The sequence below is a fragment of the Haliotis cracherodii genome, unplaced genomic scaffold, assembly GCF_022045235.1.
Source record: "Haliotis cracherodii isolate W230 unplaced genomic scaffold, xgHalCrac1.p SCAF_24, whole genome shotgun sequence".
Taxonomy (NCBI): domain Eukaryota; kingdom Metazoa; phylum Mollusca; class Gastropoda; order Lepetellida; family Haliotidae; genus Haliotis; species Haliotis cracherodii.
In genome coordinates this window covers 6,169,606-6,196,038 of record NW_027266280.1, presented here as the reverse complement: position 1 = coordinate 6,196,038, position 26,433 = coordinate 6,169,606, and the positions used below count along the sequence as shown (strand labels likewise).

The following is a 26,433-nucleotide window of genomic DNA, read 5'->3' as shown; positions in this document are numbered from 1 at the left end:
AATGGCGTTGAAAGTGTACTATGATTTGATGTCTCGGCCATCGAGGGCTGTTTATATGTTTCTGAAGTTAAACAAGATACCGTTTGAAGATAAAGTACTTGCGTTACGAAAAGGTATGCCACGAACGGAATCTGTTTTGCATGTCACACTATTTGACAAAAGTTGTATTGAAGTATGTTCACAAGTGATGGAATTTGTACCCAGCATAATGTTGCAGCAGCCGCTAAGACAGGGGTTTTACGTGACGCAGACATCTATAGAATGGACGCACGAAACTATAAATTTCGTCCCGAGGGACGCACAATAATATTTATTGTACCAAAATTCTTCACAAGATATATAAAGTTCCTGTAATTAAGTAATTATTCCATTTAACAGTACAGTAATTTATAGGTCAGGGTAAAAGCCTGTAAAACTCTTAAGTTTAGTATAGGAACTAGGAGACTGGGACTTGCGGCACTTGACAGTGATGACAGACGTTAATTTTACCGAATTAACTAGGCCTAGTCTAACCGAGACATATGCTATTGTATATGCGATGATCATTAAAAGGGTTAGAATTTAATTTTTTTTAGGCACAATCAAATTTTTGCAAGTGGTTTAAAAAGTTACAAGCAAAATAAAAAATCAACAAGCAATTATTTTTCTCAACTCAAAACTTCAAATTATATGACAAGATTGCATGATCATGATTTATGCTGCATATAAATAATGGCTGATTATGCATGTTATGACATTCAGATAACAAAGTAATTATATATATATTACACTCGTAAAACATTTATCAAAGAAAATATCCTCATGTTTGTAAAACATCTTTGCTACCACATATTATACACCATTTCAAGTTCCAATCCTATTGTATATAAATATATGTTATGTTTATCACATTATTTAGATAATGCATTTACAACTTAATTATGTTCGCTGTAAATAAAGAAACTGTTATCTAACACATTCATAACGTCCAGCTTAAGGACCAAGGAAGCGCAAAATTGACGATTTTCGCAAACAGAATCTATAAGATTTCATAAAAAACGCAATTGGAAAAATATTTTAAAAAGAATCGTAAATAAATCCTGTATCTGCCATCACCCATTTTCCGATAACAGCGACTGTCCAGTAACATGAAGAGATACCTCCGTTTTCGAATAACATGTTCGTCGAAGACTGCCATGTGACACATCGCTAGAAAGCTTCGATAATATTGGTTTCTAATGACGCTTTCTTTGCCAAAATCTGCTACAAGGTTCGTGACTGATCAAATCTGAGTACGTGACCTAAGTCAGCCAATCAAATTACATCTATGGTATGATGAATTTCGGAATTTGACGAAAGACTTTTGTTAAATCGTGTTATTCTGAACGTTTTAAGCAGGAAATTGCCATCTATATTAAAAAATGGAACTTCATGGATGTATCGTGCCAGGTTACGAGCCAGGTTTTTTATGCTTATATTTTGGCATAAAACCAGAGACCATATAATAGATTAAACATCGTGGCCGAACCGAGGAAATTGAGACGAGATGTCATTCCGTCCAAAGTATTCGGAAAACGAACACAGTAGTTTTCACGTATTGGACAGTGAATCAGGAAATCGCGCGCGTTGCAAATTTCAGCTCGAGATGGGTCCGGATTTTAAGCTAGGGTATAGCACGTCACGTGACAGTCACGTGAATGAAGTTATGACGTCATTTGTCGTCTGCTTTGTATCGCCCGGGAATGTAAAAAACATGGGTCGGCGAGCGAAAGAATTGTCATCCGCTGAAAAAGAAAGGATCACGTCTTTATATGACGCAGGTATTAAAAGGTCTGAAATTGTCACAATAACGGGAATACCCTCCAGCACAGTATACTCATCTATTGAGAGGTATGTAAATAGGGGAAATGTGGAAAATCGAGCCAGACGAGGAACACCTGTGAAATTTGATGTGCGGGATGGCCGACGACTTTCACGTTGCGTGAAAAAGAATCGCAGAAAAACTTCAGATGAAATTACAAATATTTTCGACCCGTGAAGATTGCGGGGTAGAATAGGTCTTCTGCAACCCATGCTTGCCGTAAAAGGTGACTATGCTTGTCGTAAAAGGCGACTAACGGGATCGGGTGGTCAGACTCGCTGACTTGGTTGATGCATGTCATTGATCCCAGTTGCGTGGATCGATGCTCATGATATCAATCACTGGATTGTCTGGTCCAGACTCGATTATTTACAGATCGCCGTCATATAGCTGGAATATTGCTGAGTGCGGCGTTAAACAACAAACCAACCAACAAATATTTTCAATGAGACCAGGGATAGACCTTTCAGTAAGCGGACAATTGAAAGAAAATTATTAACTGAGATTCAATAAACATTCCGTAGAGGACGTCTATCTAGTATCAGAATTCGAGAAGTGAATCCTGAATGACTACTGGAAACGTGTGGTATTTAGTGACGAATGTAAAGTAATTGTGGGACTTGACAGTCGTGTACGAGTTTGGAGAAAGGTTGGGGAGGAATGGCTTGGCGATTGTATATGTCCACCATCGAGGAGGAAGTTTGGCCTTATGATTTGGGGGTGCATTACGTATCATGGAATTGGTACCGTGAGTGTTGTGGAAGGAAACATTAATGCACAAAAGTACATTGATATCCTAAATGACAATCTTTAGCCTGTCATCGCCCGTCATTTCCCTGACAACACATATATCTTCCAAGATGACAACGCTCCTGTGCACCGGGCTCGTGTGGTCCAAGAATTTCGCCGTGACAACAATATTAACAGCTTAAATTGGCCTGCCCAGTCCCCCAGACCTCAATATCATTGAGAATGTTTGGTGGAAACTTAAAAAGGATCTGCAGAAAAACATCCATACACGGGAGCGAGTTTAGTATTCTATTTATTACTTGCCATTGATAACGTTTTTAGAATTATACTGTTGAGTATGAATAGGCTAGCTGACACCTATACGATCCACTGCATAGTCAAATTGAGTTTAACAGAATAATACTTCAAACACGTCAAAAGTTGAAAGGTATGAATTTAATACCACCTTTAGAATTCACAAAATTATCGTAGGGCTAAGACTATCGCAACTCACATACTTTAACTTAGACCTAACGACTGTCGTTGCGCTACAATACGATCGCCTTGTGGAACGGGGCTTGTACCTCAAACTTTACAATAACGTCACAATACACGATGACGTAATTTGTGGAATTTTGTTGCAAGACCCATCGCCGAAACAATGCCATGTGACTTCACCCTAGCAACAAGTACTTGATCTAGACTACCAGTTGTCGGACTTTCATTTTATGGAAGCCTCGGTGGCTGAGTGGGTTAGATCGCTGACTTTGTGTGCTGGCGATTAGGTGCCTCATTCTGGCAAGTGTGGGTTCGAATCCCGTACGGGATTCAACCCCAAAAAAGTACGAGAATCTACTTTACTAAGAAATTGTTATCCCAAATATAACATCGGTTACACATTTGTTATTGTTTCATTTTAAAAACCTCTTTAAGTTTCATTATCTTTTTCCTCAAGTTCATAGGCATGAAAGGCATACGATCTTAGTGACTGGGTGTGGATATAAGCTTGACCAGCTGGCAAACCTTGCTCCAGCAGATCATTGAGACCTATCTGATATTAGTTGTTATAAACTATTAATACTGTCTTAGTGTTAAAACCCAACTATCCCAGCTCACTGAAAGTATTGTTGAGTGTGATTAGTATTTAGATTTTGGTGGATAATCATGAGCCACTATTTCTGTGTGATAACCCTGTCAGTAGGGCTGGGACGAGTCCATATTTACTACCCAGGTACTTGACCCCCGATAACCTGACCCTACCTAGAAACCCACTGTAGGTCTCAAGAGTTGGGTACATAATGTCCAATTGGAAATTGTTTCACCAAAGCCTTGGCAAATACTATTTAGATACACATATATAATGACCAGATCATGCATACACTGAAGTCGACTGAAGTTTTATCTGTACTCGAACGTATAAAATTCAGAAAAAAATGCATGAATAGTCAGAAAGAAATGCAAACATAAGCAACTTCTATTGTTATTGTTAGCATATCATTTGACTAACCACGGGTCCAGGTAGTCCTGTGGGTACCCGAATCTTACTCAGGACCCATCCAATACCAGTTACCTGCCTCAGCCCTGTGCTGTAATGGACATGATTATGTTGGGACATGTTTGACTATTATGATAATAATTCTGACTCACTGTAATGCATAATTTGTGCTACTTTATTACAGGAGAACAATTCTCTGAGGAATATGCAAGAATCAACCCCTTCAAGCTGGTGCCAGTAATTGATGATAATGGATTTGTTTTGACAGAGAGGTATGGTACTCTACTGGGTCTTATATTTTCATTCATGTTTTAGTCATAGGCCATAATCCAGACTGGTTGACTGGTATTGGGCCCGTAGTTTCAAACTTGAATGGGGCCTTATGGCCTGCAGTACATTTGTGTGTTGATTTATTTGTACAATAAGCATGATAAGCTGCAGTTTTTAAGTGAGGGCCTGAAGAGTTTAGTCAGGGCCTGCAGGTTCTAAAGTCTGTATGTCCCGATGGCAGCCTGGCAATATTGTTTTCAGACACTGTAGGGCTGTGGTCTTTTCTGTCTACCTAATCCTTCTTTTCAGTGTGGCCATTCTGAAGTACCTTTCCTGTAAATACAACGTTCCTGATCACTGGTACCCACGCACTGACCTCCGAGCCCAGGCAAAGATTGATGAATACTGCAACTGGCAGCACCAGAACACAAGAGGCAGTGCTGCCATGCTCTTCAGAGAACTTGTGAGTATCAACATCACCACAGTTACCTCCCCTTCTCTCAAACTCAGTTCACATAAAAAATATTTGTCCTATAAATTGTTTATCTCAGAAATCATTTAGCTCAAATATTTTTGTTAATCTCAGATGTTGTCAGTATAGACATACATGATAGATTTAGTCTTGAATATAATTTGTTTATATATGCTTCAATTGCAAATGTTAACCATTACTATATTGTGTAATGGTTACAACTTTGAGCCACAAATTATGCATTTATGCTTGTCCTTCCCTAAGGCTAAAAAAAATAATAATCTCGCTTATCAGGCACCGCCCGCTTCATCACAAAGTCCGCCACATGTTTCGTTTTTATTTCCATTTCAAAATATATAAAAAAATCCTTAAATATTCCATGTCCAACAGGAGTTGTGTTCCAGTATTTTACTCATCAAGGAATACATTTACCGTTTTTGACGTAATAAGCGCCCCGCTCTAATAAGCGCCCACGGCGATATTTGCTAAACAATTTGCTAGTGAACGATCCCAATTAACACCCTTTTCGATTGAATACGTAATGTAATACGTGTGTTATATGCATCCTTAATAATGGGACATTAAATTCTGGAAAAAATATATCTGTCGCATATAAACATATCAGGCTGTCCACATAAACCACGAAATTTACGGATCTTTCAAAATAATATTCTAATAAGAGCCCCCTATTTCTAATTTTGAGAGTGCCCTGGGCGCTTATTATGTCGAATACGGTATGTAGGGAGGCCCTTTTACAGGTTGATTGTACACAACCTTTTATTTGGTTACACAACTGTTTATTTGGTTACATACTAGTTTGAACGACCCACTCCCAAAAAGACTGCCCACACTGTATTTGCAAAAAACATTGCCTGAGAACCAATTCTTTTATTTTATTCAGCCTAAATTACAACTTGATACTCAGTGATACAAGGTCTCTAAGTGGTTGTCATATGAAAACACACTGGTGTCATATTGATCAATCATTGTGCAGACAGGGAACTAATTGCATGTACACTGACATTACTGACAGAACTTGAAACTCCACTATTTCTTTCTGAAAAACAGTTAATTAGTGCCACATGTTGAATTTTATGAATGCATGGAGCTATCACATGTTTAACTTACGTCTAGTCCTAACGAAAATGTCATAGTGAGAAACTGCTTCTCAAAGGTGATGAATGACCCTTCTAAAAAAGTTAATGTTACGTTTTTTCACATGAAATGACTTTTTTTTCCGTGATTACTCCGAAGTTCAATTAGGGTTGGCATCTCTGCTTGAATTAAATTTGCTTCGATCATTCCAAAATCCACATAATCATTTGTTGTCCAGTGAAACTCACACTTGCTATTTGCTGTTTGCTATTTGAAGAGGTTCTTTATTTTATGCTCCTGCGACTGAAAGTCAAGTGAGCTTATGTCTCCATACAGCAACCGTCCATGCAAAACTGTAAATATTACTTTTTGAAAACTTTTTGATTCAGAATTACAACATGAATTGATAGTTCTTGTGACACCCGTTCAGTTTTTATGTTTGGGATGAAGTCTGTGTTACAGATTGGTCATCTGTAAAGGGATAAAAAGTAGTAGCAGTAGCATTTGGATTTCTGGTGCCCAGAAGAGACCTATTTGCATCCAAGAGGGAGGTGACATTTGTCAGAGATTGAGTTGGAATCAATACCTTCACAGATTGGGGCTAACAAAAAATTGACAGCAAACTACAATGTCTTATCTTTCATTTAAGCTATCACAAGTCACTCCAAAACAATTGCCACAGGCTGAACAGCCCATTTAAACAGGGTACTATATTCTCCTATTTTCATGGTAAAACTTAGGGGGGATAACTGTGGTCTGAGGCCTATCAGGACAGAAAAAAGTATGCAATTCAAATAAAACTTCATCAATACTAAGCCCATACACTGTTGAAGGCTCACAGAAAATTTGGAATCCCTAACTCATACACAGCTTGACTTATAGTCATTTGAAATCATGCTGCATCCATAGCACTTGAGAGTACATTTTTGGCATGAATTCATTTCAAATACAGTTCTAATTTGTCCATAACTCCATAACCAAAAGGAAATGGACAAAACAAGCAAGTGTTCCTGTCTCGTCATTACATATACTATCAACAGACATCAATTTCAGTCCGGTAAATCAATTCTTTTTTTGGGGGCCTATTTTTAGATACATGCATGCATTTTTTAACAAAAAAATTGAATTAAAGTTCATATTTTTCAACAAAAATGAAAACTGAAACTGTTAAATTTTTATTCACATGAAAGCTCTGTCTCTACTCATTAAAATGATTGGTGGGAAAGGTAGCTGTGTACAGCCAATCAAGTGCAGCGAGTCACCAGGTGTGACCACTCTCAGCTGACACTCGGCCAATACACGCCAAGGTGTCAAACTGTGTGTACAGCTCAACTGCAATTTGGACTGCTGGCACAAGACATATGTATGTCTCGAGAGTTTCTAATACATTTACACGCTTGTCATTGCCATTGACATTACACAGTGATGGGGTAGCTACATCTTGTGCTCAGAGCTCCCGTGTGCGAAATACGCTGCAGTCGGAAAGCGCACGTTAAATCTTCTATATCAGTCAGTCAGTCAGAGCTCATTAGTTCTGTCCGAGACAATCACGATGAAAGGCGATCGCAAGAGAATCAAGTCACAGTTCAGCAAGGGCCACACTCCCTGGAACAAAGGTCTCACCCTTGAGTCTGAAGAGACAGAAAGTGACTCTCCACCCCAGATACCCAGGACTGTCACTAGGATGAGTGCTGAAGACTTCTCACTGGTTACCAAGTCTAGGTTGGATGGCACTGGGCTGTCGACACCTGACTGTGAGGGCATCTCTACCTCTGTGAGGCTGTTGCGGCCTACTGCAGCCAGCATGCAAGACCTGAAACAAGAGTCAAGTAAAGATGACTTGGAGGGTATGCGACTAGTCGACAATGAAATGGTGGCCGAAGCATGGAACACAGCTCTGCGACTGCATCGTTCGACATCCACTGACTGCGACGACCCTCAGCTGCAGATAGCCAAGGAGAGAAAATGGGGAGCATGCTGGAAAGTGACACTGAAATGTGTTGTATGTGACTTCACAGCACCTGAAATGAAGTTGTATAAAGAAATCAAGACAGGCAAACCTGGACCAAACCCAGCAGCCCCTAACGTAGGACTTGCCTTGGGTCTTCAAGACACCCCTATTGGAAACACAAGAGCCAGGTTACTGATGGCGAACATGGACATTCCGCCCCCATGCAGGAGCAGTATGCAGAGGACCTCTACCAAGGCGGCTATTGCTGTTACTGAACTGAATACACAGGATATGGCTGAAAAAGTTGAATTGGTAAAGGAAGAGGGGTACTGAGCCATGCGAGATGTATATTGCCAAGGATGGCCGATACAACTCAACGACAATAGCCAGCAGGAAGAAGCCAGGGCAGAATGCATCACAAGCAATCGGCATAGCCTGCGAAACTATTACCGATAAGAAGTTCATCATCGGCGCGTCATTCCAGAATAAGCTGTGCTGGACTGGTGCTTGGCTGAAAGGAAAAGGAATGGATGTGAAGTGTCCAGGGGGGCACCCAGACTGTACTGCAAACATGTCGGCCTTCGCTCCGTTCTCCGAGTTCAATATGGGAGAGGACATTGGAAATCAGCTTGCGCTACAGGGTGTGCTCATTAAGTATGCTACTACCGATGGGGATTCTAAGTCTGCAGATGGAATAGACCAAGCTCTGAAAGTCTTAGACCCTATGTGGAAGGTGCAGAGGCTAGCTGATCCCACCCACTTGGCTCAAGGACAGTTTTGGCAATGCTACAGAGCTGATTTCAACCCAGATATGTTCCCCGGCACTACTCGTACACAGAAATTGGAGGCTAAGAAGGTGCTAAGTCAGGATGTAAAGGCACTGTGCAGCCTGATACTGAAAGAACTCATGAAGGATCATGCAGGCGACATGAAAGCACTTCGTAGTATCTTACCTAGAGTGCTCGAAGCAACCCTTAAGTGCTACAGCGGCGACTGCTCCAGATGTGCCTGGTACTCTGTTGTGTGTCGAGGCGGTGTAACAAACAGCTGGTGGCAGCGGTCCATGTTCCTCGGCTGCAACAAAATCACTCATTTCAATATGGATGACAATGATAAACACTTGATGAATGAAATTCTCAAGATGAAGCTGAGTGTCGAAGTTGTCGAACAAATGAAACTGTACACAGACACACAGAAATGTGAAGCCGTGAACCGATCAATGAGTATTTCTTTGCCAAAGAACGTGAACTTTTCAAGAAATATGATTGGGAGGGCTTCATCGACTATTCATAGGCTCAACAATGTCCCCGGGACATCAGCAATCGACAAGTGCCAAAACTCTGGTGTTGAACTATCAAGTCGAGCAGTGCGGTCACTTGAACAAATGGACAAGGAAGCTGCCTATCAGAAGAAATACCAGAAAAGTCCCAGTGTTGTGAAAAGAAAGCTTGTGCAGCATGGGATCAAAATTAGTGAACATTTAAAGTCAAAACTGAGTGACAAACAGAGGGGGGGCTACAAAAAGGGTCAACTTGACCCTGTGCCATGTTTTAGTGAACAAGCTGACCATTCATTTTCAAAGAAATGAACATGTGCAGTAATACTGTAGCTAATGACTAGCTTATGACTGACTTTGTGTAAAAAAATGAGTTAAAATAGGTAACAGTTGCTGTACAGCTATGTTTTTTGGTATATGCAATGCTACAATCAGCTGTCACTGTGATGAACATCAGTTAATGAATAAAGTCTTAATCATTTACTTTGCTTGTTGTTGTCTCCTTTCACAGCTTCAAAGCCAAAAGGCAATCTGCATATGGCGCATGGCCTTTGCATGCACCCCTGTTCACACAGGCTACTCTGTCTGCATTTACACTATGCGGCTCAGCAGACAGATGTTCGACATAGGTGCATTTGGAATTATGGCACAAATGGCTGATGTCCAAATCACCTATGTCGAAATCTTCCCTATGCACAATGTAGCTAAGTCTATGGGCATGTATGGTGCACCACTTGTTGGATATGGGGCAATAGTACCTCAAAACCCCATATCCACTGGGCTTACATGCCCTAGACCAGATGTGACATGGGCCGTTTTGACACGTGCCATGTTGGTCACTTTTGGCTGAATGCCGAGCAAATATCTCTCTGTATTTCTTAAAAAAGGCGTTGATGTTGGCCATATTAATATTGTACAAGTGCAAACGAGGCACGACAGGTGTAGTGATATATGATTCTACCATATTGGAACTCATATGACTTATTATGATGCTGGCATTCACTCATTTCAACAACATGCATAAAATCGCATGTTCGAAAAAGTACACAAAATCATTAAAAAAAATATAAAAATATTTCAACCTGAAAACACATGTACACAGATTTCAACACTTACTGTGAATATATGTGCCAAGTTTCAAGTCAATTTCTTGCATAATGATAGAGATATAGTGAATCAAACATATGCACTAGCCTCACCATATCAGGCCTCAGACCACAATTAATTTCCTTCTTTGCTATCTACAGTGACATGACAGCCCACCATAATTATTATCAGTCGTAGGCTGTTCTCCTGTTGCATGCTGACCAACCTGCCACTTGTCACTTAACACGCAAAGTTTCGGCCAGCATTCACCATCTCGCTTTCGCAGTAACCACTGTCAACAATGCTCACCGGAAGTTTCGAGCCGAAACACACACAACGGCTTTCAACTTGGGGTCAAATCATGGGAAGCTGGAATCAATACCTTCACAGATTGGGGCTAACAAAAAATTGACAGCAAACTACAATGTCTTATCTTTCATTTAAGCTATCACAAGTCACTCCAAAACAATTGCCACAGGCTGAACAGCCCATTTAAACAGGGTACTATATTCTCCTATTTTTCTTCAGGTTCATGGTAAAACTTAGGGGGGATAACTGTGGTCTGAGGCCACATCTGTGCACAGCCTTGCATAATGCTGCAATATAATCACAAAATATGGCTAGCTTCCCGGCTCAATTTCTAAGTACAGCAAGTTAAACACACCATCCTCGGATCTGTACCAAATGAAAATTTACTTGAAAATATCTGTAGAGTTTGAGTATCGATTATCTCCCCTGAGGAAGATAATTATAGACCACAGTGATCCATATTTCTAATGATGGTGTCGATGTAGTTTTTGGAATCAATATCAATATCAATATATTTTGAATATTAATTTGGGTATCACTAAATATATTTGTTTGCAGCTAATAATCCACAGGGCAAAGAATCAACCAATTGACATGGGTAAGGTGGAGAAATATCGCAAACTGGTTCGTCAGTCTGTCACCGATATTGAAACACATTTCCTCAAATCACAGCCATTCCTCTGTGGGAATGACATCTCTATAGCGGACATATTCGGAGCTTGTGACCTCATACAGCTGTACGCCGTTCAAGAGGAGAACCTGTATGAGAGCAGCCCCACCATGAAAGCTTGGATGCAGCGAGTGCGAGAGAGGCATCAGTCAGTGTTTGACGAGTCCTCCAAGATGGTGTATCGAGCCCATGATGTGACCAAGTCCTCACTCGGATCTAATCTGTGAAGACATGACCCAGAGATGACAATAATCAAAATGTGTTGTGCTTCGACTCATATGGCAGTAAACAAACGTGAAACTGTAACACAGCCTGTGTTGCCAGGGGCTGCAGTTAATAATATAGTGCACTCATGATTCAAGTGAATTGAGTAATTGATCTTTTGATTATATATTGCTTGTCCACAGACGTATATTATCTGTGTTTCATCATGACAGTTGAATGTCAGTTATTCAATATGTGACACTACTGTGATAAAGAAGTGTATATGACCAATAAATTGATATACCTCAAATATGATGTTGTCTTAATTCACTTACTCAGACGCGAAGGGAAAGTTTAGCCAGAGAAGAACAGGGTTTTAGTCAGTTTATCTTACCATTTGCAGATCTTGGTGAATGGAACTTTAGTTTCTGGTGTGATCGGAATTTATCATCTAGACCTAGACTGACATCATTGCGATGTAGCACACTGAACCTAGACTGTCACCTATCTGTGTTACACAGCAACAGTGTCTGAACCTAGACTGTCACCTGCCTGTGTTGCACAGCAACAGTGTCTGAACCAAGACTGACACCATTGTGTCACACAGGGACAGTGTCTGAACCTAGACTGACATCACTGTCACACAATGACAGTGTCTTAACCTAGACTGACATCACTGTGTCACACAGGGACAGTGTCTGAACCAAGACTGACATCACTGTGTCACACAATGACAGTGTCTGATCCTAGACTGACACCACTGTGTCACAAATGGACATTGTGTGAACCAAGACTGGCACCACTGTGTCACACAAGGACAGTGTGTGAACCAAGACTGGCATCACTGTGTCACTCAAGGACAGTGTCTGAACCTAGACTTACACCCATCTGTGTCACACAGGGACAGTGTCTGAACATTGACTGACATCACCGTGCCACACAAGGACAGTGTCTGAACCTAGACTGACATCACTGTGTCACACAAGGACAGTGTCTGAACCACGACTGACATCACTGTCACACAGGGACAGTGTCTGAACCTAGACTGACATCACTGTGTCACTCAAAGACAGTGCCTGAACATAGACTGACATCACTGTGTCACACAATATCAGTGTCTGAACCAAGACTTACATCAATGTCACAAAAAGGACAGTGTCTGAACCTAGACTGACATCACTGTGTCACACGAGGACAGTGTCTGAACCTAGACTGACATCACTGTGTCACAAAAGGACAGTGTCTGAACCTAGATTGACATCACTGTGTCACACAAGGTCAGTGTCTGAACCTAGACTGACATCACTGTGTCACACAAGGGCAGTGTCTGAACCTAGACTGACACCACTGTGTCACACAAGGACAGTGTCTGAACCTAGATTGACATCACTGTGTCACACAGGGACAGTGTCTGAACCTAGACTGACATCAATATGTCACACAAGAACAATGTCTGAACCAAGACTGACACCCATCTGTGCCACAAAAGGACAGTGTCTGAACCAAGACTGACATCACTGTGTCACAAAAGGACTTAGCATAACACCAATGCCACAGGCGCATTAGTTGATGGAGGTCATTCACATGTATATCATGTGACCGAAACGCGGACTACTTCCTTGTTTTATCAACAAAAGCTATCTAAGGGCTACGACTATTGTAAGCCTATGTTAAAGTATGAGAGTTACGATCATCTTAGCGCTAAGATCCCTTTGTGCAAGTGGGCCCTGGTAATTTCTCCCCTCAACATCATTCAGGTGATCAGGTGATAAGCATACGTGGCCAGAGCATGCAGACTGAGTGTGAGTGGAAAAGGAACCACCCTTCGGGAGGATTATGACTTCAATGAATGTAGTATGGTAACTTTTTTGGTAAGTTAATATGTTCTGTAGTTATATCATTGGGAGTGGTATTTTGTGGTTATTATTTACCAGTTTTTTATGCATAAATACAAACAAAACATATTTAGAATCTACACAATACTTTGCGGAGAGAATTTATGGGTACCTCCTGCAATATCGCTATATGTCAGTGTCCATGTACAAATATCTATAAATAGATCCAGTGAAAAGCCCTGTATTTTAAGGTGAGGTGAAGGTGAAATGGGGTTTAACGTCACGTCCAAGATTATTGCACTTATATAGCGACGTGCATGTACGTGTGTGTGTTTGTGTGGCTGCTTGTACTAGTCCGGACTGATGCCGCTTTATAGTGCTAGCTCACTGAGATACCATGCCGCAGTTTAACATGAATATCGCACTCACACACAGTATACTGACTCTGAGCCAACCAGTCCTTGTTTTAGCCCCTTAATGCCGAGCGTCAGACAGGGTAACAACAAGTACCATCTAAAACGTCTTTTGGTATGACGCGGCCGGGGATCGAACCCCGGACCTTACGCTCTCCGGGCGGACGCTCTAGCACTAGACCACGGAGGCGGCCCGTAATTTTAAGAATAAAGCATACGGTTTTTCCAGTTCTATGTATAGATCAAGTTACGCCCTAAAAATAGAGCAACGAAAACATGAAATAGTCACAGCTTCATCCGCATTTATTAAAAAAATTGCGTTGTCATCCAGCCAGTATGATATGTAGTCATTATTTTAAATGTCCACATTTGTTTTACTATGTGATTATTTTTATATTTGTTAGTAAGACTAAGAACTTCAAAACATTCATTTAAAATGGCATAATATTGGTTAGAAACAAAGAAGAGATTATTAATCTTGTTGCTATCTCAATATTGTTGATGATATGTATGATATGTATGTAGAGGAATGATAACTGTATGCTTAACATGGTGTCATTTTTTGGTTATTTTAGGAATGTGATGCTTCAATAGAAGACATAGAGTCCGGAGTTTATGTCATCTTATGCCACCCAGAGGCATTATTTTCCACACCTCAAGGAGCCGCTTTACTGAACAGTCAGACCTTTCAGGATAATGTTCTGGCAGTTGTCATTGATGAATGTCACACAGTTGATAAATGGTAAGTATACATGGTAGAAATGATAATGTGAAGCCACCAATTACAACATTTTATAAAAAAAATAATTAAGTAATAAAGATGTAATTGCCTGAAGCATAAAACCAGCTTGTTTAATGCTAATGTGGATGATATCAAAGTCAGGCCTTGCAACATTCATTTGATACATATGGGAACATCTGAAGTCTATTCTTATATCTAAATACTAGTATGTTGTTATTGTTTGATATGAGCATGACATGCAAGTAACTCAACTTGAGTTCCCACAAGATTGTGGTTATAAATTGTAGTTTGGTTTATATGTACTTTAAAAGTTCTTTCTTTGGTGACATATATGCAACATTTACTGCCTTTTAAGATATATTCTTCAGACCGTACAACCTACAATTTTATTAAAATCAGACCTTAGTTCTCGCTACCGCTAAGCAAAGATCTGAAGACATCCCATTAGGGGTCACGTCAGAACGACCTTTCATCTGACCAATCAGAGCGTCGCTTACCAGATCATGAAAGTGACAGTCGGAATGTGATTTCTAATCATACAACCTCTGAAACTTTAACACGGGGTATTCCGAACGATAGTTACGGGTTTAACGACTGCATCCATACAATCTAGACCATCTATTTGCCATTACAGAATGTTCTTTTGTTCAGGTTTCAAATTTGTAATTGAGAATTTGTCAAAATATGTTTCGAAGCATAGTAGCCAATTTAAAATTGGTGCCGTAAAGCACGAGAAAGCTGCCTTCTGATTGGTCATTCCATTGGTCAGTCAAAGTTTGCACAAGGTCAGTCTGACGTGACCCTTAATGGGATGTCCTCAGATCTTTGTTTAGCAGTAGCGAGAACTAAGATCTGATTTTAATGAGATTGATACAACCTATTAATAATACTTGTTTCAGGTCAAGAGACTTCAGAAAGGCATTTGGAGAGATCAACATCCTGCCCACCTTCTTATCCTGCCCAACCATTGCTTTAAGTGCAACATTGACATCCCAAGCTATGGACAAACTTCCTGGTCTGTTAAATATGAAGAAACCAAAAATAATAAAGGCAAATCCTGATAAACCCAATATCTTCTTGTGCTGTAAGAAAAAAATGTCTAATTATGACATCATTGCATGTGCAGAGTCTGTTTATATGCCCATTGTTGATGAATTGTATATCTTGGGTCCAGATTTTCCTGTAACTTTGTTGTATATGCCCATTGAATGGTGTTCCCAAGCCCAGATTTACGCTTTAGACAAATTTGATCACCCAAGCCTGCATTCAACATCATTCATAACCATTTTCTCTCTCCAGGATGAGGAGGTTCTAACAAATGAACTAAGAAAAGATAATCCACAAATTAGACTAATTTTCTGTACATCAAGTATTGGTGTGGGGTTTGACTCACCAAATGTTAGCAGGGTTATCCATGGGAAGCTTCCTCGTAATATCATTGATTATATTCAACAAATAGGACGAAGTGGTAGACAGGGGCAGAGTGAAGTAGCGGTTTTACATTTTAATGATAATGATATTGCTAAAAATGTACATCACATTGAAGAAAATATAATAAATTACTGTCGTTCAAAGAACTGCTTGAGGCTTGAAATGTTGAAGGTGTTTGGAATGTTGAAGGTGTTTGGTTTTGAAGAGGCTGTTGCTTATCTTGATAAATGTAGATGTTGTTCCAACTGTGCAATGAAATGTCAGTGTGAGTTGTGAACAAAGGAATAAATGGAACAAATAACATTTTTTACCTATTACTCAACCATGAAGATATTTAATGAAATACACTACTTAATCGATATACAACATAGACTGTAAAATCTTATTAATCATTTTAACTTGTTAAATGTATTTATTTGGTACAAATACAATACATATTACCATTATGAGAGTACTTACTCATTAACATAAACCTATTCATAATATGATGCTTGATATTCAACTTAAGTAGTTCAGGTTGTCAAAAAAAAGTAATCAATGAAAAGGTGCTGTGAATAAGTGCTCAATTTAAGTTCTATAAGGACTTCTCAAATAAAGGTGAAAAAAGAGAAATAAGATTTGGAAACATTCAATCACTTTTTAATTACCAGCTTAATCAGTTATTAATACCGTATTCGACGTAATTAGCGCCCCACTCTAATAGCCCACAGCGATATTTGCTTGTATATTGGCTAGTGAACAATCCTAATTAGCACTCCTTCTGATTGATCAATGTACACAAGACTTATTTTTTTCGTGTATAATACGCACTCGTGTGTAATATGCACTCTTAATTATGGGCAATTAAATTCTGGGAAAATATATCTGTCGTATATAAACATTTCAGGCTGTCAGCATAAAGCCATAAACCATGAAATTTACGATCTTTCAATTTTTAATTTTTTTTAAACAAAATAATATTTCAATACGAGTCCCCTATTTCTAATTTTGAGAGCGCCCTGGGCGCTTAGTACGTCGAATACGTTACTCATTGAATTAGCATAATTCTAACATGTATTATTGATTGACAGAAACAATTCATTTGAAAATAGACATTCTTGTTATTGTAGATACTCAATAAATACAAATACTTAAAAACTTGAGTATTATATGTACATGTTGTATTTATTCCAGTTTGGTTAATTAAATGTTACATTGTATTTATTTCAACCATAATTTCCATTAATAAGTACATATAGTAAAGTTAGACAATAGCAGTCATCCATCGCATACATGCAATTTCACTGTCAAATGACATATGTTTAGCTGTACATTGTATCTATATCCTCCATTTACCGTTCAATGTGTGCATTATCAACAGACCAATCATTTCTCACAGAAACAATACTGGCACCTAAACTCAGTAATTCGTCTATAGTGTTATGTTAATGTACCTTTTGATTCAGTTGATGAAATTGAGACCGAGATAATAAGACAAGAGACACATAGGGCCTGTATCGCTCACCTGGATATTTACTCAATCATGACAAAATATACACTTGCATTGTACATGTATATAATACTGCAAATATTTCGTAATTTTGAAATGGGTGGATGGCAAATCTGACAGCATGAACAATGTACAATGTACTTCTCTAGATACAAATGTAGCATAAAGATCGGAACCGTTTCGATGTTATGATCCAGGATCTAAGTTTCCAGAGGCAAGGCTGGACCCCAGGGAGAATCCTATTGGCATAAATGTATTATTCCCTTCATAACAAACACATGTATACAATGTATCTGTTTATCATAGGGTGGGGATAATATAGGTTTTGCATGTTATGGTCAAGGTTCTAACTCCTTTTGGAGTGCCGGACATATGAACAGAAGGGCCAGTCATGGTAGCATAATGCCTCTCATTATACTCAGCAATTGTACATACCGGTATGGTTATACGATGGGGATCTTAACTGTGTCCAAGTTATAAACTTTTTTTGGCCCAGCCCCTCAGCCCTTCCATTTGTACAATTTTGAATCCTCACCACCGGAGAATGTTTCCAACCAAATATGGTTGATATCTATCTCTTAGTTCGAGAGAAGAAGCTGTTTAAAGCAATATAGCCACCTAGGGGTGCTTCTAGTATAATTTCATTAATTTCCGATTAGTGTTTCAGAAGAAGAAGTCGTTTGATTGTTGATAATTCCCATTACACTGAAACTACAATTATCCATCTGCCTGATGTAATTACTTCTCCAATGTTAAATGTTCACCATGGCTGCTAAAATGTTATTATGTAACTAATATATCAAGTCATAATGCATAGTAATTCATAATGTCATAATGCATAATAGTTCAGATTAAAATTTGTAATAAATTTCATCATGTTGACACTTGATAACAATTGTTACTTATTAATTCAATTGTCCTTATCAACAAGTTGACACTGGTACTGACAACTATTTTGTTTCTTTTATATCTACATCGGCAGTTTTATGTGAGAGGAAAGTTGAACCAGTATTTATTCACATAAGCCAATTGAGATATATGTTCAGTTTGTTGCATTTGACCAGTAATGTTTTCTAAATGAAATCATAACTCATATCATGAACATGTCAATATCTTAAGGGGGCACGGGTGGCCCAGTCGTCTAAGGCGTCGTGATTCGCTGTGCAGAGTTACGTCCCTTGGGCACGCCAGAAACCTACAATTGTGGGTTCGAATCCTGGTTCGCCCCGATGATGTTTCTAGGTTTGTCAGCACCATACCTGTGCTCGTGGGTTTCACCGAAGTGGTAAATGTCTGAGACCTGCTTCACTTCGGGCCTTCCTCCCACATTAAGCTGACATGCGCCGATATGACTGTAACACAGTTTAAAAGCGGCCTTAAACCCAACACACTCACCACTCACTCACTCACTCACTAAATGTCCTAAGTACATGATAAATGCATACACAACTTTCAAAATATCCCATACTGAACCAATGAACTTGTTGCATGTGTAAGTGCAACTGTAATAAGCACCAACTCTTTAAATGCACATATAAATTTGATGTACTGAAGCCATGCGACTGAACTCCAAACACTGGTGCTGGTAGTGGATGAGTTGGATTTTGAGACATTGATGTGGTAGGAAGAAACATGTACATACAATGTTCCATGTAAGTAGGCAACAAATCATTCAAGCAGTTACAGATGAATGAATATATAGCATACAATTATGATTTTCCCTATAAACAGCATCAAATTGATGGCAAGCTATCATTCTCTTCACATTCATCATAAAGTTCTACTTCAACTATTTGTCCTCTACACGATCTTGTGATGACACGTTCCATATCCTTTCTCAATGTCACGAAAAATGTTGTGCTGAGATTTTCCTCCATCAAACATTCTTCCAGCCATGAATTGAAATGGACGCACCTGCCGAAAGACATCTTGAACTTTTTTCTTGTCTGCTTCCGATTCACGCTTTGTGTGTCGAGATGATTTGCACCTGGTACCAATGCTCCGGTTCAGTGATGCTGTAAGTTTTGCCACTGTGTCAGCTGCCAAGGATGCTCATTGTATGGCCTTTTCTGTCTTGTTAGCCCCTAGCTGACAGATAAGATCCTTCTTGTTCCTCACGGAGTGCTCCATAACAAGGTCAGTCTCCACATTGTTGCCTTCATTACCATGTGGGTTGACATAGCTTCCTTCCAACAACCTAAGCTGCATCTGTGGAGAAAGTAGATACTGAGTTTTCAGTAATATGTCAATGTTCTCCACAAAATATTTTGACAGCTTACTGTGAGCATAGAAGAAGGGTATGTTGGCTTAACAGGCAAGCACCATTCTGTCAATGTCTCCTTCCTTGGCAATGTCGTTCATGTGCATTAGATGCATTGCCCAATGAGTTAGATCATTACAGCAACTCATGACTTTGTCCTCTTGAGCTGGGACTTCCTGTGGGGTAACAATGATAGCACCATCTGGAGGTAGGCCTGTGACAGCATGGATATTTTGTACCGGGTACTTCATGATTAGCTGGTGGGTTGATCAAGCTTCCAATGGGGTTGGACAGGTTGAATCTCCCATACTCATATCTATTGAGGATTCCCATCAGGATGTTGTTGGCCAGATCCACCCTTCTTTAACGTGGTAGCCTCATGATGTTGTCAGGAATACTGATCTGAATATATAAAAATTAGAACCATCACTGATGGAATCAGCAGTTTCTAATACAATTGTTATAAATATACATTTAAAAATTGACTGTCATAAAGGTGACAAACTTAAACTGGGTTATCTTGAGCAACATTATTCTGACCAATCAAGGGCATAGTCTATGTTTGTTCTAGATTAATGTTTTAGTTACATCTCCCACAAATTTGTTGCTCTGATCAATGTTCATACTATATTTTATCCTAGTTGGTTGGGATTGATATGTTTCCATTCCCAGGTATTCAAGGGCCTGTTCCGTCATCAACATGTCTCCAAGAAGTAAAAATAATTCCTCATGGCCAGTGTAGTTGTTCTTGACCTTCCCATTCACACTTGTCCGGCGGAGAGACACCTTGAAGTAGAAGAGACTCCCTCGAACACGCCCAGAGTCCTTGTCATAGAAGCGCCTGTATGCTTTCTAAAAATGAAAGAATAAACCCTTTCTTTTAATAAATTTTACGCGGATTCATACAGTTTGCACATCGGTTTTTCGATTCATACCGCAATGAACCGAAAAAAATACACAGTCAATCCTTAAAATAATTTTCATGCATGTATTACATTTTTCAAGCCATTTTAATTACAAAAGCCTTACTCTATTATTTTCTTATCAATTACAACATAAACGACCATGTTAAAAAAGTATGAACATACATGTAAAAAATCCTGCTTATTGTGCCACAAAGTACGAATGAAAGGGCGAACATCTTCAAATATCTTCACAGGATTTGGTGCAAGTGCCCCTAATGGCTTTGCATACTGTAATCGGATCCTAGTAAGTTGATCACCCCAGAATGGCACTTTCGTTTTCTCAAGTTCAGTTGATGAACCTACACAACATTGGAAAACCACATTAGAACACTATTTGGGGACAATAGTCCTCCATATACATGTACAAGATTAATTGTCTTGATATAAACTTCATTGCATCCAGTTCATGACAACCACTGTCTAATAATTAAATTTTCGTTGTGTTCATTGAAATTCCTGTATTCTGATTGGCTGAATTGGTCACGTGTTATTGCATTCATTTCCCAAAGAATGTAAAAAATTAAGCCACGCCCACCGAGGCGCACTATTTTTATTACTTCGGAATGTCGGGTAATCCCAATATTACAGCCGAGGGAATTCCCTTTCTGCTCACGTGTATCGTCATGCACAGGACATTTAGCGACTTTCATGCATATTCATTGCCCAAACAAACCTTTGAAACCGAAGGCCGAGAATGTATGAAACAGCAAACGTGCAGGCTCGATCGCCTGGTTTTTTTTCTGCTCGCCTCGGTTCAACTTTCATGTCTTCGGGTTTCCTTTCTAACTAGCATATTTCCAACTGTGTTTTACCGTAATCAGGGAAGTAATGTTTGAATCTGGCAGTAACTGACCATGTAATTTGAAACAGCCGCCTTCTCCCGGACATATTTCTTCCAGTTCGTTACAGTCTGACTGTTCCAGTTCTTTTCGCAACTTGCCTTAACTGACAGGTCCAATGAACATTGTTTTGATCCTGCTCTCCGTTGATTGGCTACTGACAGTGTAGGCGTGTCAATTTATGTGCATAAACTAAACAATCACCTGATTCATGTTACGCCACAGTATGTATTCCTACACCTGGACTGTTTATCAATCTCGTCATTTTTGTCTGTTTTGATATATACAACTGTTTTTGGTTAAACTATTGTAGATAAAACATGTTTTACGTTTTCGAATGAATCGGAAAAACCAGTGTGCAAACTGTATGAATCCGCGTAGCGGATTCTTACAAAAGTTTGCACACTGGTTTTTCGATTCATACCGCAATGAAACGTAAATAAATACACAGTCAATCCTTAAATGTAATACATTTAACATTTGGGGATGCTAATTAAATGACTGACAAAACATGCCTGGTTGAATAACTATGTATCTACTTCTTGCTTTATTCAATGAATGATGTATTTCATTTTCACGTACATGCAACTGATCTAGTTAGAATATAGGTCAACTATGAAAGAAACGTCTCCATTCACACTGTAATCATGATAATACTGTAAAAAAGCCAAGTAATATTAATTTACATGTTTTTGAGTTCATTATTTTTCTGATATTAGTTCTAAAGTTATAAAACAAACAAATTACTGATAGCGTTACAAATTATATTGATAGCTTTCTTTGTAGATTTTATGTATGGATTTAGATTAAAATATTTAAAATGTAATATGCAAATTTACAAAATAACAATGATTACAAAATAATAACAAAACTTATTGTTTGAATCACACATAAAATATTTTTAATTTATTCGTTCATTAATCAAGGGGAAATCACTCTAACTTACAAATACAGATAATTGATGCCAGGCATAGGGGCATTGTGAACGTGGGCTGGTATTTCTGAGTTTTGTTTGTTTGTTGTTTAATGCCGCACTCAGCAATATTCAAGCTATATGACAACGGTCTGTAAATAATCGAGTTTGGACCAGACAATCCAGTGATAGACAGCATGAGCATTGATCCACGCAATTGGGATCGATGACATGTATCAACCAAGTCAGAGAGCCTGACCACCCAATCCCGTTAGTCGCCTTTTACGACAAGCATAGTCGCCTTTTACGGCAAGTATGGGTTGCTGAAGACCTATTCTACCCCGGAATCTTCACGGGCCTCTGAGTTTTGAGGTTTGTACATTATTTTCCCAGCATGATGTATGTAAATTTTAATGCAGGGTACATTTGCAGTATTTTATATTGTATAACCTACATAAAGCACCAATAACACAATAGCTAGGGACATCTTATTTACTTTTGATAAACTGATAATATTTTTATTTACTGGGATAATGTGTTTCATTGGTTACCATTACTTCTGTTAAATCTTTAATAAATTATATTTTTGAATTCTCGAAATGAACCACTCAATATAGAATCACAGGATCAAATCAGTACTACTGATGCCACTTGTCATGCAAATGATATAGCTGAAAGTGCTTGTTTGCTGTTAGAGATTTGTTGTAACAGTATGAGAGAATATTTTTCACAGCATGCCAATTAAAATCCTAATTCATCAGGTATCCTCATCATATAATGGTAGTTTCATGACCAGTAAATATTTTTAATATCTTTCATTGATTTACAAACACACTTTGAACTTTTATATGTTCTAAAAATAATCTAAACAGTTTGGTCATTATCAAAATATGTACCCTTTTTATGTCAGTAATCTCAATCTTTCATAAAGTTGAAGATAGCCCTTAACTAATAATTTAAACAATTATTTGTTAAGTTTAGACCCAGTTACACCCTTACCTCTCCACACTTGTAAGGCAAATCTACCTCAATCAAGTCCTGACGGTTAGCTCTGAGAACTGATGGGTTCTAGTTTGATGTTAAATCTATACATGAACTCTCAATTTCTTCCAAAATGTTCCTTTTCAAGCACAAATCAATCTGTGGAATACTTCTCAAGGTGAGCACGTGAGTGAGTGAGTGAGTATGGTTTTACGACGCTTTTAGCAATATTCCAGCAATATCACGGCGGGGGACACCAGAAATGGGCTTCACACATTGTACCCATGTTGGGAATCGAACCCGGGTCTTCGGCGTGACGAGCGAACGCTTTAACCACTAGGCTACCCGACCGCCCCGGTCAGCACGTGAACCGTACAAGGAATGTAAACGATGGGTCCTTGCGCGCATAAAAAATAGTGCGATGCATTTTGCAACATTTGCTTCCTTTTATTATAATTTTATTGGCGCTTTTTAAGTGAGTATAATTGTACCAGGGGGAAAGTCACACAAGTTCGATCGACATGTAAATTCGATCGGCCATTTTGAATGATATTTCTCGCGATATGTAACGAGAAATTACGGTACCTGCAGCTTTGATCTTCTGACAACACCGCTTTCGTTCGCTTAGACCGGAAAATGTTTCGTGTCAAGTTACCAAACGTAAGTAATAGCTCATATTCAGCAAACAACTACTTTTTAACCCGAGATCACTAATGTAATTTGATCAGCTCAAATAAAATGTCAATTGTAATAAATGCACACGTTGTAAATCGAAGGCACACCTGTCGTCTGCTTGTTTACTTTCATGCTGTAAATGTCACGTGATCAGACACGTGATGTGCTCACCAAAATTTAAAACTATGGAAACAAATTAGGGTCATTTCTGTCATTTATTATTGAAAACTTTATGCTTTTTGAGAACTTCTGTCTCTGGAGTTTTGGTGATATATAAAATAAAGCTTTATTTTTACAGGATTTGACCAATGGTGAACCAACCAGAAGAGGCCAATATAGGCAATATTTGTCTGCAGCCCTAGACAAGGCATATAATGCTGTTTTCGATGGAATGGCAATTAGGAAAGCTGCCATGCACAAACTTTGCTGTTCCATTTGCTACATTGCCTGACAGGATTAGTGGGAAAGTTTCTATTGAATGTAGTACCACTGGTGGAGAACCATTATTGTCCATGGAAGAAGAACGGGGACTTGTTTCACATATTGAAGCCATGGCATATTTTGGGTATGGCTATAATAGGGCTGAAGTTACTACTATTGCCACAGACCTAGCAATATATGTTGGAAAGAAGTCAAAGGATGAACAACCCCTATCACTTCATTGGTTCTATGGGTTTATGAAGCGATGGCCTGATCAGTGAAGAAGCCACGATCCCATGAGATACAGAGGAGGAGACGGTCACTCATTATTTTATTGAGCTTGGGCACATCATGGATAAGTACAACCTGAAGACATGCCCTCATCGCATTTATAATGTTGACGAAAAGGGACTTGTGGAGCATCATACCCCACCATCAGTTGTTACATCGAGTCAGAGTATTCCAGCTGCAGTGATCAAGATCAAGTACTACAACTGTTATAGGTTGCGGCAATGCGTCTGGTAGTTCTTCACCACCGTATTTTGTATTCAAGGGCAAGAGGATGCGGGAAGAACTCCTTTTAGGAAGTACCCCTGGAGCAGCAGTCACTGTGAGCGACACTAGCTGGTCAAACACGGAGATTTTTCAGCACTATATGACAGCATTTCCTGAAGCATGCTGTCGCCGCGTCTGCAGATTGTCCACTTCTTATTGTGTACGATGGTCATAGATCCTACGTATCTATTCCACTCATCGAATTGGCACGTCAGCATCACATTATTTTGTTTGTACTGCCTGCACACACGTCCCCTGTTTTGCAGCCAATGGATATAGGTTGCTTTGGACCTTTTGCTGAAATTTACAACAACCTCCGCCATACGTATATGCGGGAAAATGCTACAAGTTCAGTAGATAAACATTATGTTTGTGAACTTGGCTGTAGAGCTTATAACCTGTCGCTGACACCAACAAATCTGCAATCCTCTTTCAGGAAATGTGGAGTCTACCCATTTGACAAGTCTACCACCGCCAATATCAACAGCTTTTATGTCGACTGAACGTTTGCTGCATCCTTATGCTGGTGTTATTGATTCAAGTGTGCCAGTTGGAGACAAGAGTGCCACTTCACCTACTGAGGGCAATGATGTAGCAGGATTCTTTAAAGACAAGACGACTGTACTTTTTAAGAAAGCTGTGCCTACCAAAAAGAGAAACGTTCTGAGGGCTGTTGTCGGGGACAAGGCCATCACCGAAGTCGTCATTCTGAATAAAATAATTTTCCACCAGACTGTGAAATTGGCACCAAAAAAAGGAAGCAAGCACCTAAACCAAGTAAATCTTTAAAAAAAAAATACTGTCACTGCAACGAATGCAAGTACTTCTGGAACTTCACGGTCCAACGCGCATCAGGACGATAGTTATGATTCGTACGATAGTGATTTGACAAGTGATGACGAATTCTGCTGCAAATGTAACCAATTTGTACCCGATGAGGTTCGAGCTAATGTCTCACTGATCATTACAACCTGGGCACAATGTACCCACCCTACATGTCAGCACTGGACACATTTACGTTTCTGCACGCCAGTTCGTGTTGTGCGTCGACATTCTGAGTTTTGATGTCCCTGTCATGATGAACCTGAAGAATAACTCCCTGCATCAACCTTATAATTAATCTGGATATTTGAGACTTTTCATATATTTTTTTAAATATTAAAACATAAAATGAACGTTTGATGGACAAAGATATCATAAAACAACTGTGGACTGTTCTACTTCGGATTTTGACACAAGAGAGCGTCCATACATGTCATCCCGGTTATGCGACAAGCCAACCAATCAAACTTATGTGACGTAGCTTTCTGGGTCACTTCTGTTGACAGCGAGTGTCCATTTCAATGAAAATCCCTGGATTTGTGAAATGTTTGTCATAAATAAAAAAGTTCACAGGTAAGATATTTGAAAAAAAGATTATATGAATGTTACTATCATGAAAATTCAGCGACTTTTCGTAAGTGATAGAACTTCCATGACACGAGGATATGAGTTTATTTATTTGCTTAATTGGAGTGT

General features: G+C 39.2%; 3 protein-coding genes and 1 pseudogene across 3 annotated transcripts; 2 read left to right on the top strand and 2 right to left on the bottom strand.

Moving 5' to 3' along the window:
- Position 1: 1 nt before the first annotated feature.
- Positions 2 to 11,692, top strand: LOC139472269 (glutathione S-transferase theta-3-like). The gene is made up of 4 exons (XM_071254679.1): positions 2 to 113; positions 4,249 to 4,336; positions 4,644 to 4,797; positions 11,082 to 11,692. Exons 1-4 carry the CDS (start codon positions 2 to 4, stop codon positions 11,418 to 11,420), a joined length of 693 nt encoding a protein of 230 aa, XP_071110780.1. The 3' UTR covers positions 11,421 to 11,692.
- Positions 7,420 to 9,685, bottom strand: LOC139472270 (uncharacterized). The gene is made up of 3 exons (XM_071254680.1): positions 9,613 to 9,685; positions 8,806 to 8,926; positions 7,420 to 7,714 (listed from the first exon to the last, which is right to left on the bottom strand). The coding sequence occupies exons 1-3, from the start codon at positions 9,683 to 9,685 to the stop codon at positions 7,420 to 7,422; spliced, it is 489 nt and encodes a 162-aa protein (XP_071110781.1).
- A 7,667-nt stretch (positions 11,693 to 19,359) lies between the features above and the next one.
- On the bottom strand, positions 19,360 to 21,157 carry LOC139472196 (uncharacterized). Its single transcript, XM_071254572.1, has 3 exons — positions 21,146 to 21,157; positions 20,194 to 20,419; positions 19,360 to 19,613 (listed from the first exon to the last, which is right to left on the bottom strand). Exons 1-3 carry the CDS (start codon positions 21,155 to 21,157, stop codon positions 19,360 to 19,362), a joined length of 492 nt encoding a protein of 163 aa, XP_071110673.1.
- A 2,744-nt stretch (positions 21,158 to 23,901) lies between these two features.
- LOC139472490 (uncharacterized) lies at positions 23,902 to 25,704 on the top strand (annotated as a pseudogene).
- Positions 25,705 to 26,433: the final 729 nt, after the last annotated feature.